This window comes from Oncorhynchus keta, chromosome 15 (genome assembly GCF_023373465.1).
Source record: "Oncorhynchus keta strain PuntledgeMale-10-30-2019 chromosome 15, Oket_V2, whole genome shotgun sequence".
Classification (NCBI taxonomy): domain Eukaryota; kingdom Metazoa; phylum Chordata; class Actinopteri; order Salmoniformes; family Salmonidae; genus Oncorhynchus; species Oncorhynchus keta.
The window spans coordinates 18,778,462-18,797,101 of record NC_068435.1 but is presented as its reverse complement, the minus strand read 5'-3'; the positions used below and the strand labels follow the sequence as shown (position 1 = coordinate 18,797,101).

General features: G+C 45.6%; 1 protein-coding gene across 6 annotated transcripts in view; it reads left to right on the top strand.

Moving 5' to 3' along the window:
* LOC118381149 (chromodomain-helicase-DNA-binding protein 7-like) overlaps window positions 1–16,969 on the top strand; it is a 147,002-nt gene extending 130,033 nt beyond the window's left edge. For 5 of the 6 annotated variants that reach the window (XM_052463550.1, XM_052463547.1, XM_052463548.1 and 2 more), the window contains 13 exons: window positions 641–770; window positions 986–1,104; window positions 1,385–1,730; window positions 2,016–2,224; window positions 3,160–4,200; window positions 8,808–8,965; window positions 10,861–11,094; window positions 11,346–11,513; window positions 12,045–12,275; window positions 13,328–13,537; window positions 13,828–13,971; window positions 14,214–14,318; window positions 14,516–16,969. In XM_052463550.1, the coding sequence (XP_052319510.1) occupies window positions 641–770; window positions 986–1,104; window positions 1,385–1,730; window positions 2,016–2,224; window positions 3,160–4,200; window positions 8,808–8,965; window positions 10,861–11,094; window positions 11,346–11,513; window positions 12,045–12,275; window positions 13,328–13,537; window positions 13,828–13,971; window positions 14,214–14,318; window positions 14,516–15,481 (4,061 nt within the window). In that variant the 3' untranslated portion in view covers window positions 15,482–16,969. The remainder of the gene's footprint in view (window positions 1–640; window positions 771–985; window positions 1,105–1,384; window positions 1,731–2,015; window positions 2,225–3,159; window positions 4,201–8,807; window positions 8,966–10,860; window positions 11,095–11,345; window positions 11,514–12,044; window positions 12,276–13,327; window positions 13,538–13,827; window positions 13,972–14,213; window positions 14,319–14,515) is intronic. The other variant, XM_052463551.1, reaches the window with a different exon arrangement.
* The last annotated feature ends 1,671 nt before the right edge of the window (window positions 16,970–18,640 follow it).

Sequence of the window (18,640 nt, the reverse complement as noted above, 5' to 3'; positions counted from 1 at the left end):
TAGACACAGATTTTCTTGTCCACACACCCACTGACGCAACTCCAACAGGCGCTGCCCTCTGTCTGCATCTGGATCCTGGGGTCATGCTTTCTGTTTTTCTCTCCTCTTCAGCTGCATTTCATACGGATGGCAGTTATGTTTTATTCTAATTGTGAATTTCATAATGGTTTAGTTTTATCTCTGTATGCAAGCGGATCCTTCTGGCGTGGTATTGCATTTCGTTATCTTTCATGATTGATGCTACGGTGTCTTTCGTGAGTGACGGCTAGGTGTGTGTAGCCTATATAGTTTCAATGTAAATTGTCATTCAAACTCGACTTAGTTATAGGCCTTGTTCCTATGCATGTAGGTTCCCAGTCATAATAATTCAATAATCTCTCACCCACTTCCTCTCTCCTCCTCCCCTGATGTGAAAAGTAGAACTCAGTAATTCAATCACTGTCTTACCCATTTTCTCTCATTCTCTTCCTGTCTGTCTTCCTGTCTGTCTTCCTGTCTGTCTTCCTGTCTGTCTTCCTGTCTGTCTTCCTGTCTGTCTTCCTGTCTGTCTTCCTGTCTGTCTTCCTGTCTGTCTTCCTGTCTGTCTTCCTGTCTGTCTTCCTGTCTGTCTTCCTGTCTGTCTTCCTGTCTGTCTATCCAGGCTATGAGAAGTATAACTCGATGCGTGCCGACCCTGCGCTGTGTTTCTTAGAGCGGGTGGGCATGCCCGACGCCAAGGCCATCGCTGCAGAGCAGAGGGGGGCGGACATGATGGCAGATGGTCCGGAGGGGTAAGACACTCAGCCAATATTCACCACCACCACTTTTTTCCTCCTCTTCTTTTCCACCTCCTGTCTCTCTCCATTTGTTCATCTTTTTTTCCTTTTCATTCCAACCTCCCATCTCCCTCTTCTCCCCATGTTCTTTCCCATGTTCCCCTCTTTTCCCTGCTCCTTTGTTTCATTCTGTTTCTCTTTCTTTCCATCCCCATTTTTTGTGTGTACAGAGAGGATGAAGACCCCGAGTACAAGCCTCTCCGCATGACCTTTAAAGATGAGATGGAGGACTTTGCGAACTCGCCCCTGGATGACAAAGACGAGACTGTGGACGTTGAGAGTGGTGAATGTAAGTGAATGACTGGGCTTGTCTCGCTTTGTCATATGACAAAACACCATTTGGGATAAGTGGAATAAAAAGGTTGAAAATGACATTTCTGAGCAATCTGATAGAAATCAGAGGATCATTTACCATTCATCAGTCCATCATTTAAGTGATTTAATTGAAACATTTCTATTTTGTATCAAACCACCAATGTGCGCATCTAAAGAAACCAAAGTTGCTCTTCAGACTCATCACAACAGTATGCAGACTAATTTAGTAGTTCTAATATTCCTCCTCCTCCCAGCTAAACCAGGTGAGGATGTAGCAGGCAGCAGAGGGGCGGGTCGTCTGTACTGGCCGGCGACCTCGGCCCTCACCGCTAGACTCCGCCGCCTCATCACGGCCTACCAGCGCACGCACAAGAGGGAGCAGCTCCGCAAGGAAGCCATGGCCCGGCCCGACGGACGCCGCCGCCGCCGGCCCCGAGAGCATCTCTTCTCCATGGTCACAGACGGAGGGGCCTACGTGCAGGAGGACGGAGCCTTCATGGCAGAGGGAAGTCCTTATATGGCCAAGGGCGGTGCTTTTATACCTGAGGCGACGGTGCTCCCGGCGGAAGGAGGGGTCGCCTTCAAAGAGAAGCGTCAGAGGTATAGATCTCTGACTGATGCTGTACAAGATAAACCATATGGACAGTTTATGATGACTTGTGTATAATAAACAGTAGAATTTGTTAGCCTGCTGTATAGAAGGCATTAGAACTTACAAGAAGCTCTCCAATATCAACTGTTCCTGAATGATCGTTTGAGAAGCCCTACTTCTAACTGTACTACAGTACCCACAATTCTCCAGTCTCCTTATCAATACACTATTCATGCATTGCTTTTCGTCCCATTGGTTGTTGGATTAACCCTTTCCTTGTCTTGTTCCCTGAGGTGGACCAGGCGTGAGGAATCAGACTTCTACCGGGTTGTGTCCACGTTTGGTGTGATCTATGACACGGACCGCCAGCTCTTTGACTGGACCCAGTTCAGGGCCTTCGCCCGGCTGGACAAGAAGAGTGACGAGAGCCTGGAGAAATACTACTTCTCCTTCTTGGCCATGTGCAAACGGGTGTGTCGCATGCAGGTCAAGGCCAACACAGGTAAGGGCCCTCAATGATCAAGTTCTGTTGTCTCCGACCACAACAACCCTCACTCATAGTTCAAATTTGCTTGCGCTAAAGCAAAGTACCTTTCCCTGAAAAGACAACTCTTCCTTTATCCCCATCTCTCTCTCTCCCTCTTCCTCCCTCCCACCCTCTTCCTCCCTCCCACCCTTCTTCCTCCCTCCCACCCTTCTTCCTCCCTCCCACCCTTCTTCCTCCCTCCCACCCTTCTTCCTCCCTCCCACCCTTCTTCCTCCCTCCCACCCTCCTTCCTCCCTCCCACCCTTCTTCCTCCTTATATACCCCACCCTCTTACTCCTTATCTACCCTACCCCCTCCTTATCTACCCCACCCTCTTACTCCTTATCTACCCTACCTTCATTCTTCCCTCCCACCCTCCTTCCTCCTTATCTACCCCACCCTCTTACTCCTATCTACCCCACCCTCTTACTCCTATCTACCCCACCCCCTTCCTCCCTCCCTCCCTCCCTCCCACCCTCCTCCCTCCCTCCCACCCTCCTTCCTCCCTCCCACCCTCCTTCCTCCCTCCCACCCTCCTTCCTCCCTCCCACCCTTCTTCCTCCTTATATACCCCACCCTCTTACTCCTTATCTACCCTACCCTCCTTCTTCCCTCCTTCCTCATCTACCCCACCCTCTTACTCCTATCTACCCCACCCTCCTCCTTCCCTCCCACCCTCCTGCCTCCCACCCTCCTTCCTCCTTATCTACCCCCCCACCCTCTTATTCCTATCTACCCCACCCTCCTTATTCCCTATCTACCCCACCCTCCTTCTTCCCTCCCACCCTCCTTCTTCCCCCTCCCACCCTCCTTCCTCCCTCCCACCCTCTTACTCCTTATCTACCCCCCACCCTCTTACTCCTTATCTACCCCCCACCCTCCTTCCTCCCTCCCTCTTTTCTGTCTGGCAGAGCTCCCAGACCCTACCCTGATCATCGACCCCATCACGGAGGAGCGCGCCTCACGCACCCTCTACCGCATTGAGCTGCTGCGTCGCATTCGCGAGCAGGTGCTGCCCAACCCCCTGCTAGGTGAGCGCCTGCGCCTCTGCCAGCCTAGCTCCGACCTGCCTGAGTGGTGGGCCTGCTGCCGGCACGACCACGACCTCCTCCTGGGCGCCTCCAAGCACGGCGTGAGCCGCACTGACTACCACATCCTCAACGACCCGGCGCTGGGCTTCCTGGAGGCCCACAGGAAGTTCACCAAGGGGGCATCGGCTGGGGTGCCTCAGCCGCCCCGCGATGGAGCTCTCTCTACTGCTTCTTCCTCTTCTACTGAGCAGGCCACAGCTACTGCTGGTGCTGAGAAATCCTTACCTGTCCAAGAGGAGGAAGAAGGGAAGGAGATGAAAGAGGAAGGTGATGATATTCCATGTACTAAACCTGAGAAACCAGACGAAGTCAAGGAAGAAGAGATGGAGGCGAAGAAGCAAGAGAAGGCCAAGTCTCCCAAGAAGGTGAAGGACGAGGAGGAAGAGAAGGGAGAGGAGGAAGACAGAGAGGAGAAAGTGGAGGTCACCGGCGACGCTGACGGAGAGACTTCCAAGGAGGCCAAATCCGAGAAGGAGTGCAAAGCTCCCACTGAGGAGACCAAGGACCAGGACAAAAAGCTGGACTTCCAGGAGAAACCAGAGTCTCCTAAAGCATCAGAGTCTCCTAAAGCATCAGAGTCTCCTAAAGCATCAGAGTCTCCTAAAGCATCAGAGTCTCCTAAAGCATCAGAGTCTCCTAAAGCATCAGAGTCTCCTAAAGCATCAGAGTCTCCTAAAGCATCAGAGTCTCCTAAAGCATCAGAGTCTCCTAAAGCATCAGAACAGCAGGGAACCAAGAAGGAAGAGAGCGATGAGAAAGAAGGAAGCCCTGCCATGTCTCCTAAACCAGTGGCTGAGAAAGGGCCCGGTGAGGAGAAGATGGAGGAAGACGACAAGTCTGAGAAGTCTTCTCAAGCTGAAGGTAGGTCCTACTCCTAACTCCATTTGCTTAAAAAAGTATTTTCACATGGAAAAATGCCATTTTAGGGCAATTGGTGTTTGAATGCATTTTAAACCATCAACAGTGAGTCTGTGAAAGTCTAGACAAACAGCTGGGTCTACTGCTTTATGTTGAATCCAGCCACAACAGTTAGTGGCAGTGTGTAGTTGGTCTGTTTTAGATGGGTCTACTGCTTTATGTTGAATCCAGCCACAACAGTTAATGGCAGTGTGTAGTTGGTCTGTTTTAGATGGGTCTACTGCTTTATGTTGAATCCAGCCACGACAGTTAGTGGCAGTGTGTAGTTGGTCTGTTTTAGATGGGTCTACTGCTTTATGTTGAATCCAGCCACAATAGTTAGTGGCAGTGTGTAGTTGGTCTGTTTTAGATGGGTCTACTGCTTTATGTTGAATCCAGCCACAACAGTTAATGGCAGTGTGTAGTTGGTCTGTTTTAGATGGGTCTACTGCTTTATGTTGAATCCAGCCACAACAGTTAGTGGCAGTGTGTAGTTGGTCTGTTTTAGATGGGTCTACTGCTTTATGTTGAATCCAGCCACAACAGTTAGTGGCAGTGTGTAGTTGGTCTGTTTTAGATGGGTCTACTGCTTTATGTTGAATCCAGCCACAACAGTTAATGGCAGTGTGTAGTTGGTCTGTTTTAGATGGGTCTACTGCTTTATGTTGAATCCAGCCACAACAGTTAATGGCAGTGTGTAGTTGGTCTGTTTTAGATGGGTCTACTGCTTTATGTTGAATCCAGCCACAACAGTTAGTGGCAGTGTGTAGTTGGTCTGTTTTAGATGGGTCTACTGCTTTATGTTGAATCCAGCCACAACAGTTAATGGCAGTGTGTAGTTGGTCTGTTTTAGATGGGTCTACTGCTTTATGTTGAATCCAGCCACAACAGTTAGTGGCAGTGTGTAGTTGGTCTGTTTTAGATGGGTCTACTGCTTTATGTTGAATCCAGCCACAACAGTTAGTGGCAGTGTGTAGTTGGTCTGTTTTAGATGGGTCTACTGCTTTATGTTGAATCCAGCCACAACAGTTAATGGCAGTGTGTAGTTGGTCTGTTTTAGATGGGTCTACTGCTTTATGTTGAATCCAGCCACAACAGTTAGTGGCAGTGTGTAGTTGGTCTGTTTTAGATGGGTCTACTGCTTTATGTTGAATCCAGCCACAACAGTTAGTGGCAGTGTGTAGTTGGTCTGTTTTAGATGGGTCTACTGCTTTATGTTGAATCCAGCCACAACAGTTAGTGGCAGTGTGTAGTTGGTCTGTTTTAGATGGGTCTACTGCTTTATGTTGAATCCAGCCACAACAGTTAGTGGCAGTGTGTAGTTGGTCTGTTTTAGATGGGTCTACTGCTTTATGGTCTACTGCTTTATGTTGAATCCAGCCACAACAGTTAACGGCAGTGTGTAGTTGGTCTGTTTTAGATGGGTCTACTGCTTTATGTTGAATCCAGCCACAACAGTTAGTGGCAGTGTGTAGTTGGTCTGTTTTAGATGGGTCTACTGCTTTATGTTGAATCCAGCCACAACAGTTAGTGGCAGTGTGTAGTTGGTCTGCTTTAGATGGGTCTACTGCTTTATGTTGAATCCAGCCACAACAGTTAATGGCAGTGTGTAGTTGGTCTGCTTTAGATGGGTCTACTGCTTTATGTTGAATCCAGCCACAACAGTTAATGGCAGTGTGTAGTTGGTCTGTTTTAGTTGGGTCTACTGCTTTATGTTGAATCCAGCCACAACAGTTAACGGCAGTGTGTAGTTGGTCTGCTTTAGATGGGTCTACTGCTTTATGTTGAATCCAGCCACAACAGTTAGTGGCAGTGTGTAGTTGGTCTGTTTTAGTTGGGTCTACTGCTTTATGTTGAATCCAGCCACAACAGTTAGTGGCAGTGTGTAGTTGGTCTGTTTTAGATGGGTCTACTGCTTTATGTTGAATCCAGCCACAACAGTTAGTGGCAGTGTGTAGTTGGTCTGCTTTAGATGGGTCTACTGCTTTATGTTGAATCCAGCCACAACAGTTAATGGCAGTGTGTAGTTGGTCTGTTTTAGATGGGTCTACTGCTTTATGTTGAATCCAGCCACAACAGTTAATGGCAGTGTGTAGTTGGTCTGTTTTAGTTGGGTCTACTGCTTTATGTTGAATCCAGCCACAACAGTTAATGGCAGTGTGTAGTTGGTCTGTTTTAGATGGGTCTACTGCTTTATGTTGAATCCAGCCACAACAGTTAATGGCAGTGTGTAGTTGGTCTGTTTTAGATGGGTCTACTGCTTTATGTTGAATCCAGCCACAACAGTTAATGGCAGTGTGTAGTTGGTCTGTTTTAGATGGGTCTACTGCTTTATGTTGAATCCAGCCACAACAGTTAATGGCAGTGTGTAGTTGGTCTGTTTTAGATGGGTCTACTGCTTTATGTTGAATCCAGCCACAACAGTTAATGGCAGTGTGTAGTTGGTCTGTTTTAGATGGGTCTACTGCTTTATGTTGAATCCAGCCACAACAGTTAGTGGCAGTGTGTAGTTGGTCTGTTTTAGATGGGTCTACTGCTTTATGTTGAATCCAGCCACAACAGTTAACGGCAGTGTGTAGTTGGTCTGCTTTAGATGGGTCTACTGCTTTATGTTGAATCCAGCCACAACAGTTAATGGCAGTGTGTAGTTGGTCTGTTTTAGATGGGTCTACTGCTTTATGTTGAATCCAGCCACAACAGTTAATGGCAGTGTGTAGTTGGTCTGTTTTAGTTGGGTCTACTGCTTTATGTTGAATCCAGCCACAACAGTTAATGGCAGTGTGTAGTTGGTCTGTTTTAGTTGGGTCTACTGCTTTATGTTGAATCCAGCCACAACAGTTAATGGCAGTGTGTAGTTGGTCTGTTTTAGATGGGTCTACTGCTTTATGTTGAATCCAGCCACAACAGTTAATGGCAGTGTGTAGTTGGTCTGTTTTAGATGGGTCTACTGCTTTATGTTGAATCCAGCCACAACAGTTAGTGGCAGTGTGTAGTTGGTCTGTTTTAGATGGGTCTACTGCTTTATGTTGAATCCAGCCACAACAGTTAGTGGCAGTGTGTAGTTGGTCTGTTTTAGATGGGTCTACTGCTTTATGTTGAATCCAGCCACAACAGTTAGTGGCAGTGTGTAGTTGGTCTGTTTTAGATGGGTCTACTGCTTTATGTTGAATCCAGCCACAACAGTTAATGGCAGTGTGTAGTTGGTCTGTTTTAGATGGGTCTACTGCTTTATGTTGAATCCAGCCACAACAGTTAGTGGCAGTGTGTAGTTGGTCTGCTTTAGATGGGTCTACTGCTTTATGTTGAATCCAGCCACAACAGTTAATGGCAGTGTGTAGTTGGTCTGTTTTAGATGGGTCTACTGCCTTATGTTGAATCCAGCCACAACAGTTAATGGCAGTGTGTAGTTGGTCTGTTTTAGATGGGTCTACTGCCTTATGTTGAATCCAGCCACAACAGTTAATGGCAGTGTGTAGTTGGTCTGTTTTAGATGGGTCTACTGCTTTATGTTGAATCCAGCCACAACAGTTAATGGCAGTGTGTAGTTGGTCTGTTTTAGATGGGTCTACTGCTTTATGTTGAATCCAGCCACAACAGTTAATGGCAGTGTGTAGTTGGTCTGTTTTAGATGGGTCTACTGCTTTATGTTGAATCCAGCCACAACAGTTAGTGGCAGTGTGTAGTTGGTCTGTTTTAGATGGGTCTACTGCTTTATGTTGAATCCAGCCACAACAGTTAATGGCAGTGTGTAGTTGGTCTGCTTTAGATGGGTCTACTGCTTTATGTTGAATCCAGCCACAACAGTTAATGGCAGTGTGTAGTTGGTCTGCTTTAGATGGGTCTACTGCTTTATGTTGAATCCAGCCACAACAGTTAATGGCAGTGTGTAGTTGGTCTGTTTTAGATGGGTCTACTGCTTTATGTTGAATCCAGCCACAACAGTTAGTGGCAGTGTGTAGTTGGTCTGTTTTAGATGGGTCTACTGCTTTATGTTGAATCCAGCCACAACAGTTAATGGCAGTGTGTAGTTGGTCTGTTTTAGATGGGTCTACTGCTTTATGTTGAATCCAGCCACAACAGTTAGTGGCAGTGTGTAGTTGGTCTGTTTTAGATGGGTCTACTGCTTTATGTTGAATCCAGCCACAACAGTTAATGGCAGTGTGTAGTTGGTCTGCTTTAGATGGGTCTACTGCTTTATGTTGAATCCAGCCACAACAGTTAATGGCAGTGTGTAGTTGGTCTGCTTTAGATGGGTCTACTGCTTTATGTTGAATCCAGCCACAACAGTTAATGGCAGTGTGTAGTTGGTCTGCTTTAGATGGGTCTACTGCTTTATGTTGAATCCAGCCACAACAGTTAATGGCAGTGTGTAGTTGGTCTGCTTTAGATGACATTTAGAAAGGACATGGCTGTGTGTTTGTATAATTAGGCTGCTTAGGCTTGCATTGAGGACTTACTGTATGGTTCTCGTAGTATTCTGCTGTGTCTAGTATTAAGGAAGTACTGTATATGAAGCCATTTGTAGATTCTCCTGTGGCTGGTATTGACAAAGCACTGTTGTTGATTTTCAGCAGGTGCCACCTCAGAGCAGAAGAACTTTGACGAGGAGAGCAACGCCTCACTGAGCACCACAGCCAGAGATGAGACCCGCGACGGGTTCTGCCCCGAGGAAGAGCCCTCTGCCATCCTGGCCCTCCAGGAGAGAGCCACCTCATCCTTCTGGCCCAAGGTTGGTAGTAAACGATATACATTCAGTCAGATATACATTCTCATGTGTATTAATGTAGTGGTGAATTATATGAATAAACAAATGAAAACACCCGTCATGTTGACAATTGACCCCCAACAATATATACAAATGTATTTTTTTCAACATATGTATTCAAATGTATAAAAACACACATTGTTGGAACTGTCAGTGGATGTTAGGCACACACTATATACATTGAGTGTACAAAACATTAAGAACACCTGCTCATTCCGTGACAGACTGACCAGGTGAATTTAGGTGAAATCTATGATCCCTTATTGATGTCACTTGTTAAATCCACCAATCAGTGTAGATGAAGGGGAGGGGACAGGTTAAAGAAGGATTTTTAAGCCTTGATACAATTGAGACATGGATTGTGTGTGTGACATTCAGAGGGTGAATTATCAAGACAAGAATTGTGTGCAACTCAATTTTAGGACGGTGTTCCTAATGTTTGGTGTACATAAAGTACTCATTGGACAGAGTGTTAAAGGGATACTTCAATATTTTGACATGAAGCCGGTTATCTACTTCCCCGGAGTCAGATGAATTTTTATGTCTGTCTGCAGTTTGAAGGAAGTTGCTAACTAGCATTAGCGTAACTGCTAGCATGCCTTGCAATCTCCATAGAGAAACATTGGCAGTAGAATGGCCTTACTGGAGAACGCAGCAACTTTCAACATGGCACCATCACAGGATGCCGCCACCTCAAATGTCTGCCCTGCTTGAGCTACCCCGATCAACTATAAGTGCTGTTATTGTGAAGTGGAAGCGTCTAGGAGCAACAACGGCTCAGCTACGAAGTGGTAGGCCACACAACTTCACAGAATGGAACCTCCGAGTGCTGAAGCAATTAGCATGTAAAAATCATCTGTCCTCGGTTGCAACACTCACTACTGCGTTCCAAGCTGCCACTGGAAGCAACGTAAGCACATTAACTGTTCATCGGGAGCTTCATGAAAGGGGTTTCCATTGGCAAGCAGCCTCACACAAGCCTAAGATCAACATGCGCAATGTCAAGCGTCAGCTGGATTAGTGTAAATCTCGCCTCCATTGGACCCTGGAGCAGTGGAAACGCGTTCTCTGAAGTGATGAATAATGCGTCACCATCTGGCTGTCCAAACAAATCTGGGTTGGGCAGATGCCAGAAGAACGCTACCTGCCCCAATGCATAGTGCCAACTGTAAAGTTTGGTGGATGAGAAATAAAGGTCTGGGGCTGTTTTTCATGGTTCGGGCTAGACCTCTTAGTTCCAGTGACTGGAAATCTTAACGCCACAGCATACAATGACATTCTAGACGATTCCAACTTTATGGTAGGTCTTTTCTTATTTCAGCATGACAGTGCCACCATGCACAAAGCGAGGTCCATACTGAAATGGTTTGTCGATCAGTGTGGAAGAACTTGACTGGCCTGCACAGAGCCCTGACCTCAACCCCATAAAATACCTTTGGGATGAAATGGAATGCCGACTGCGAACCAGGCCTAATCGCACAACATCAGTTCCTGACCTCAGTAATGCTCTTGTGGCTGAATGGATGCAAGTCCCCTCAGCAATGTTCCAACATCTAGTAGAAAATCTTCACAGAAGAGTGAAGGCTGTTGTAACAGCAAAGGAGAGACCAACTCCATATTAATATCCATGATTTTGTAATGAGATTTTTGACGAGCAGGTTCCACATACTTTTGTCAAACTGCACACAGAGACATAAAAATGGTATCCATGAGTTCCCTTTAAGTTCTGTATTGATATAACACACATTTTTGGAAAACAAGCAAAGACCTGTTCAAGTTTGACATCACTCCATCATGAAAGTACTAGTGGTATTCTATAAAAACCCTGCTCTAGAATTCATTCTGTCCCCTCCTTCCAGGACCGTGTCATGATCAATCGCATGGACAACATCTGCGATGCGGTCATCAAGGGCAAGTGGCCCGCCAACCGACGCCAGTTCTTTGACTTCCCGGGCCTGTTGCCTGGATACCCCGGCCCCATGACGTCTGAAAGCCCCATGCCGAGGCAGAGCCTGGCCGAACTGTCGATGGCAGCGGCCGCTCAGACCAACTTCAGTGGCAGCGAGGACCTCACCCTCTCGCCCCAGGTTAATGTAAGTCGCTAGCTAGGCCCGAAACCGCTAACTGAAGACTATCCCTACCCTCCCAAAGTAGGTTTAGTTTGTTCTGCATACTTTATTGAGATATTAATTGAAGTTAATTTATTAATGCAGTGTGTAAATAGATATTCCTTTATTAATCATAAAAACACTTATTCCTTACATCATTGCAATTTAATTTCATTGATTTTGTTGTGATCACATCTTAATCATCCCTCCCTCTCTTCTTCCCTTCCTCCGTATAGGAGGATGCTCTGAGCATATCTTTGCCGAAGCAGCGTCGTCGCAGGCGGCGGAAGGTTGAGATAGAGGCGGAGCGTGCGGCCAAGCGCAGGAACCTGATGGATATGGTGGCCCAGCTCAGAGAATCTCACGCTGCAGAGTCCCAGAGCCAGGCCATGGATCTTACCAAGGCACAGTCTTTAGAATTAGGAATTAATACTAAATTCAGAAATGAGATTTATGCTTCACTTTTTACAACTGCATTGTATCATTTTTTTAAATTATAGTTTTGAGTCAGGTCCCTGATTTTTAAATATTTAAATTTAAATATCATGTGCGGCAGGTAGCCTAGTGGTTAGAGCGTTGGACTAATAACTAGAAGGTTGCGAGTTCAAACCCCTGAGCTGACAAGGTACAAATCTGTCGTTCTGCCCCTGAACAGGCAGTTAACCCACTGTTCCTAGGCCGTCATTGTAAATAAGAATTTGTTCTTAACTGACTTTCCTAGTTAAATAAAGGTCAAATAAAAATTTAATAAAATGTGTATGAGTAAAATGGATCCCAATAAAATGTATTTATCATAACGTCTATTAATATAAATTAATCAAATGTGTAAAGCACTATGTAAATTATTATATTAAAGTTTCCATTTTTGTTACGGGGATTGTATTTTAATCTATTCGTTTACTCTAAAAGTTTCCATACTGGTTTCTCTTTTCCAGGGTATTCTGCACCAGCATCACAAGTCTTCAGCGCCGTCCCCGGTGAGCTACTCCAGCAGCATGGTGTCACCTGCTGCCCTCAAGGCACAGATGGAGCTTCTGCAGGCGGCCACACCCTCCAGACACAGGGCCAACTGCTCATTGGCCGAGGCTGACCTGCCCACCAGGAGGAGGCGGGGCCGCAGGAAAAATGTGGAGGGGCTGGAGCTGCTGTTCATGAGAGGAGCCACGGTACAGGACTCATTACTAGAGAAATGCATGTTACGTGAATAACTATAAAGAAAATAAACAGATGGATATAGTTTTGAACATTTTTGTAAAATGCCCTGAACATTATACAGATTGAATATTTTTGGCAAAAGGCATGCTTTCTCAATTAGGCTAAACTACATTCAAATAAATTTGATAGGAATGAAAACATCAAATTACACTGAAGGAAAATTTAACTGTAAAGTGTTGGTTCCATGTTTCACGAGCTGAAATAAATGATCCCATAAATATTCCATAATAACAAAAAGCTTATTTCTCTCAAATTTGGTGCACAAATTTGTTTACTTCCCTGTTAGTGAGCATTTAATCTTTGCCAAGATAATCCATCCACTTGACATGTGTGGCATATAAAGAAGCTTATTAAACAGCATGATCATTACACAGGTAAACCTTGTGCTCAGGACAATAAAAGGCCACTCTAAAATATGCAGTTTTGTCACACAACTCAATGCCACAGATGTCCAAAATGTGATGTCCAAAATGTTGAGTGCAATTGGCATGCTGACTGCGGAAATGTCCACCAGAGCTGTTGCCAGAGAATTGAATGTTCATTTCTCAACCATAAGCCACCTCCAACGTAGATTTAGAATTTGGCAGTACATCCAACCGGCCTCAACCGCAGACCATGTGTATGGCATCGTGTGGGCGAGCGGTTTTCTGATGTCAAAGTTGTGAACAGAGTGCCTCATGGTGGAGGTGAGGTTATGGGATGGGCAGAAATACCATGACGAGGCCAATTGTTTTTAAGGTATCTGTGACCAACAGATGCATATCTGTATTCACAGTCCATAGATTAGGGTCTAATTTATTTCAATTGACTGATTTCCTTATGAGCTATATAAAATCTTTGAAATAACTTATGTTGCGTTTATTCTTTTTCAGTATATATTTGATTTTAAAAAATTAAAGATAAATCACACAAATACTCTATGATTTAATTTTACATGGTAGTGAACAGATTATGATTTAATTTTACATGGTAATGAACAGTTTCTCCTGCCTTCCCGCAACAGGAGGATTCAGAGAGGACCAAAGCTTCAGTGAAGGGGTTGCAGATGCCCCCACGTTCCTACCGCCACAACATTCCCAGCACCTCCGCCCGTGTCCCCTCTGTCAGCGCTATGGAGGACAGGGAGGCTGGTACCCCCTCTAACAAAGACCTGAGTGACTGGCTCAGACAGCACCCCACATACACCATGGACATGCCTACTGCGTACACACCAGTATGTACTAGACTTTTTTTGTATACAATATTTATCAGATTTCCCTATCCAGTGGAACTATCCATTCATGTGGAATATGACTTCCCCTTAACTTCAACTCCCTGTTCCCTTTCCTAAATCAAATCTTACCACAACCCTTTCAGTGATTCAACTATGGTTACAAAATATAACATTTAGCTATTCCATTTTGTAACGTTTGTAGTATACTAAAAAGTATTTAAAAAATCTCAGATGTCTGGTCCTGTCATGGTTCCTAAACCCTGTCCCTTCTCCTGTCTGCCTCACTGTAGAAGAGTGAGGAAACTCTCCTCTCCTCCCAGTTCCCCAAACCCAAGCAAAAGAGACACCGCTGCCGGAACCCCAACAAGATCGACATCAACACGCTCACCGGAGAAGAGAGGGTTCCCGTGGTCAACCGGAGAAATGGAAGAAAGGTATGGGCTCATTTCGGTGCAGAAAGGTTTGGGCTCGTTTCGGTACAGAAAGGTTTGGGCTCGTTTCGGTACAGAAAGGTTTGGGCTCGTTTCGGTACAGAAAGGTTTGGGCTCGTTTCGGTACAAATCCATTTTCACAAATGCATTGGTCGCTGTGTAGCAACAGTTTCAAAGACCTGATTTTGTATTTTCATAGAAGGTATTGGTAGCTTATGAACCATTTCGTTCCATTTCTTTCCCAGATGGGTGGAGCCATGGCCCCTCCCATGAAGGATCTTCCCAGATGGCTCCTGGAGAACTCAGATTTTGCCGTCGCTCCAGACTGGACTGACATTGTCAAGCAATCGGTGAGTCATTTGTCCTCCTGTTTAGCCATCTAATGATTCCAATCAGCACTTGTTTTATATTTTGACTATCTGATGGAATTGCAACAAGCAGTTTGAATTCTGATGTTTGAATATACATTTATGCCTAATCGCTAAATTATCATTGACTGCCATGAGTGTAACGTCAAGCTAACTGTGGTCTCCTCTCCATTCCTTAGGGCTTCCTCCCTGAGGCCATGTTCGACCGTCTCCTGACTGGGCCCTTGGTGCGTGAGGAGGGCGTCCGTCGTCGGGGAAGACGTCCCAAATCGGAGATCGCCAAGGCAACAGCGGCTGCCTCGGCTGCATCCTCTGGGGGCCTTAACCCCCTGCTGATAAATGGCCTGTTTGGAGGCATGGACCTCACCAGCTTGCAGGGCCTACAGAGCCTCCAGAGTCTGCAGCTGCAGCTCATGGGCTTCCCCGGCATGGGGGTGGCTGACGCTAAACACCCCTCGGCCATGCTGCCTCTCATGCTGCCTGGCATGGCTGGTATGGGCGTTCTGCCCAACATGTTTGGCCTGGGAGGCCTGTTCGCAAGCAACCTGGCTGCAGCCTCCCATGCTGCAGCCTCCAATGGCACCAACAACGAGGACGATTCGGACGAGACATTGAAGAGAGACGCCAGGGAGGGTGGAGAAGAGCAGGATGAGGAGAAGGACGACACTGGGGAGGAGGAAGAGTCGAGCAAGGCTATTGGGGAGGCTGCGGCTCTGAATGTGGCTGCTGCCGCTATGGCCGCCTCCGGCATGTCGGCTAACTCCCTGGCCTTCAATCCCTTCCTGCTCTCCACCATGGCCCCGGGGCTCTTTTCCCCCTACATGTTCCTGCCCCCTGGCCTGGGAGGTCTCACCCTGCCTGGCTTCCCCCCCACTGCCCTGACCGACCTGCAGAGTGCCATGGCTGGAGCCATGGGTGTTGCCTCTGGAGCTCAGGGCAGGGAGAAGGAGCCCAGCCAGGTTGCCCTGGACTGCCCTGCTGCTGCAGACCCAGAGACTGCTGATGACAGTGACTCAGCTGAGAGCCTGGAGAAGACTGCAGAGTTGTCTGCGCTAGAAGATGAGACCTCTGCATTGGCAGGGGAAGCCGACTCACCGGAAGACCTGGAGGAAGGAGAGGATGCCCTTGAGGAGGAGGAGAAGTGACTGAATCTAACTGGCCTTTGACCCCCCCACCAACTTGATATCCAAACATATGAATTTGTTTTTTCTTTTTTGTTTTCATTGTTTTTGTTTCTTTCACAGGTAAACATTTAAATCAGGGAGAGCATATGTAGCTAAAAGGCTCTTAATGTATTGTTAATGGCATAGTCAGGGGAAAAACTAACTGAAGTAGAGTTTTGCGGATGTTTTAAGGGTGTTATTTTTGGTCTTTGTTCACTGAACGGTGCATTCTAGATGAAATGGGAAATTTCCTCAAATATTATTACAGGAATTAATCGTTCCAATAGTGCTATGCTGCTTTTCTGGTTCATTTATTATTACATTTTTGTGGATATTGTGACAGTAAGTAGCATCTCGTATCTCTCCAGTGGCGTACAATTTAACGGCATTAAGCGTCTGTCTATATGCTGCTGATGAAAAGGATCATGGGTAATTTAGATTTTGCTGTTGTACTGTTCTGCTTTTAAGAGCAGGATGAAGTTCTCACAAATCAGATGGCCTAATAATCTGACTGTTCCCAGTCCCTCACTGATGATCACCCACACCCGACTGTCTATTCCTGTAGTCTTACACTCTAACAATCCAACCTGACTGTTCCCAGTCCCTCACTGATGATCACACACACGTCTACACCCACACACACCCGACTGTCTATTCCTGTAGTCTTACAATCTAACAATCCAACCTGACGGTCCTACCGTCACCCTCCAACCGTTCCTCTCCCATTACCCTTCTCAGTACCTGTTTTCTGTCTACTATTAACACCCATATTGTCTGACTCTTCCAAGTCACACCGGTTATAGAAACAGTTTTCCAGTTTCACAGCGACCGATGGCCCCGAGTCTCCTGCCTGTTTTTAGTCTGACACTGACAAAGCCGAGCAGAGGAGAATCCTCTCTCCCACAAAGCGAGTGAGACAGCAATAACCGAAGGCAGCTTTTGAATGTTTCAAACATCGCTCTCCCATTTAAACACAACTACAAGTGTTGGTGAAAAAGAGAAACGAAATTGCATACAAATGATTACATTAAAACGTTCTGCAAGCAATTCGTCTCACTATTCCTGATGATGCACTGGTGTAAGAGTAAAATAATCAGGTACCTTTTATCTTTGAATGGACTTTGTTTCTTTTAGCCACCAAGCTGAACAGCATTACCTCAATTCTAACTAACCTTGAAGTTTACAGACATACGTTGTAAATGGTTTTTTTGTGTGTCTGTTATTTTTTTGGAACATCGTATGATGAACTGTTATGACGCTTTTAATAAAAGTGAATCATGATATTCGCCTAGGAAACCAAACCCAGAGTGCTTGTTGTGACTGTTTTGGAATTAGATGTTAAATGTAGATGTCTATTTTGAGTGTTAAATGACGTTGGTTGATTCATGGTGGTGATATTGTCAGAAAGCAGCAGAAAATTAAGTAAATACCCCAGAATCTGAAAATAAAGGGTTTCTAAGTGCAGATGGACCACTTTACGCCAAATGTGTTCATTGCCTCTGTCTATTACAAATATCCACTAACGATTCAATAAAATCAACGACATTCACTTAAGAATTACATGTCAGACATTTAATTTCATAGCAAAATAATTGTCTGCACATGTTGTAATTTTGCAATTCACTAGAACAGTGACACCATCCATCCACCCTAAGAAAGAAGGGGACAGTTACCTAGAGATGTAGACTTTGGCTGATTGTCAGCTCTCCTCTCACCTGATCAGAAGGTGAAAGCAATCTCATACAACCCTAATTAGTCCTCTTATCTTTATAGTCATGAGAAGGAGCCAATATGGATGTAATGAGGCCATTTGAGAATGGGAGTCCTAAGGGTCATTAACTTGGCTTCTTACTGGGGCATATGCCTCATGATAGTCTTTCAACAGATGCAAGCAAGAATTTTGCTTGGACTGTCTGGGAGTGGTCTGAGTGGGGAGGGGTGAACTCTGTTAGTTTCATCAGCTGTTCAATATGATAAATGCAGGAAGAACATAATTTTGACTGCACTGGGCCTTTGAACATATTTGGCCCATGCAGGAATCAAATCTAAGATTTATGCTCCAAACACCATGTTCCAACCAACTGGGCCATCGGAGTCCCCATATGCTGCCTGGTGGCTGTCGGTCTGGTAACTCGGGCAGTTGTCATAAATGGCAGCTTTCCCAATGGACCTACTGATATGACACATACTGACAGGAGGGGCAGACGAGGCAGCCCGTGTGGTGGGGAGTTGGAGACCCTGTGTGTGTGTTTACTCTAGCGGATGGAGAGGAGACTGGATGGGCGACTGGTTTTCCCCTGACAGACGTCTCTCATAATCGTGCTCTCTCGATGAAGTGGGTCGTGAAATACATTGTTCTCCTGTGCTTTCCCAGCATTCATTGTGTCTGGGAAGCTTTCCGTGTTAGAAAGGGACACTTGAAAAGGAAAAATAATTTAAAAATCGAATCAAATTGTCTTTGTCACATGCTTCGAAGCCAACAAGTGTACACTAACAGTGATATGCTTACTTAAGGGTCCTTTTCCAACAATGCAGAGTTAAAGATGAAAAAAAGGAAATAGTGACACAAATACAGAGTGAATAAATTACGAGTAAAAATAACATGCCTATGTACCAGAGTTGTGGACTCGAGTCACAAATATGATGACTTGCAACTCAACTTTGACTTTAACACCAATCTTGGACTGATTTGATCAATCAATCAAATGTATTTATAAAGCCCTTCTTACATCAGCTGATGTCACAAAGTGCTGTACAGAAACCCAGCCTAAAACCCCAAACAGCAAACAATGCAGGTGTAGAAGCACGGTGGCTAGGAAAAACTCCCTAGGAAGAAACCTAGAGAGGAACCAGGTTATGAGGGGTGGCCAGTCCTCTTCTGGCTGTGCCGGGTGGAGATTATAACAGAACATGGCCAAGATGTTCAAATGTTCATAAATGACCAACAGGATCAAATAATAATAATCACAGTAGTTGTCGAGGGTGCAACAAGTCTGCACCTCAGGAGTAAATGTCAGTTGGCTTTTCGTAGCCGATGATACCCTCCCCAAGCCCAAATATTAAAATGTATGCTATTTTTAAAAAGTGTGCAGCGCATCAACTCTTCATTTAACGTCTTACAGTTTGAATCGGACAGCAGCC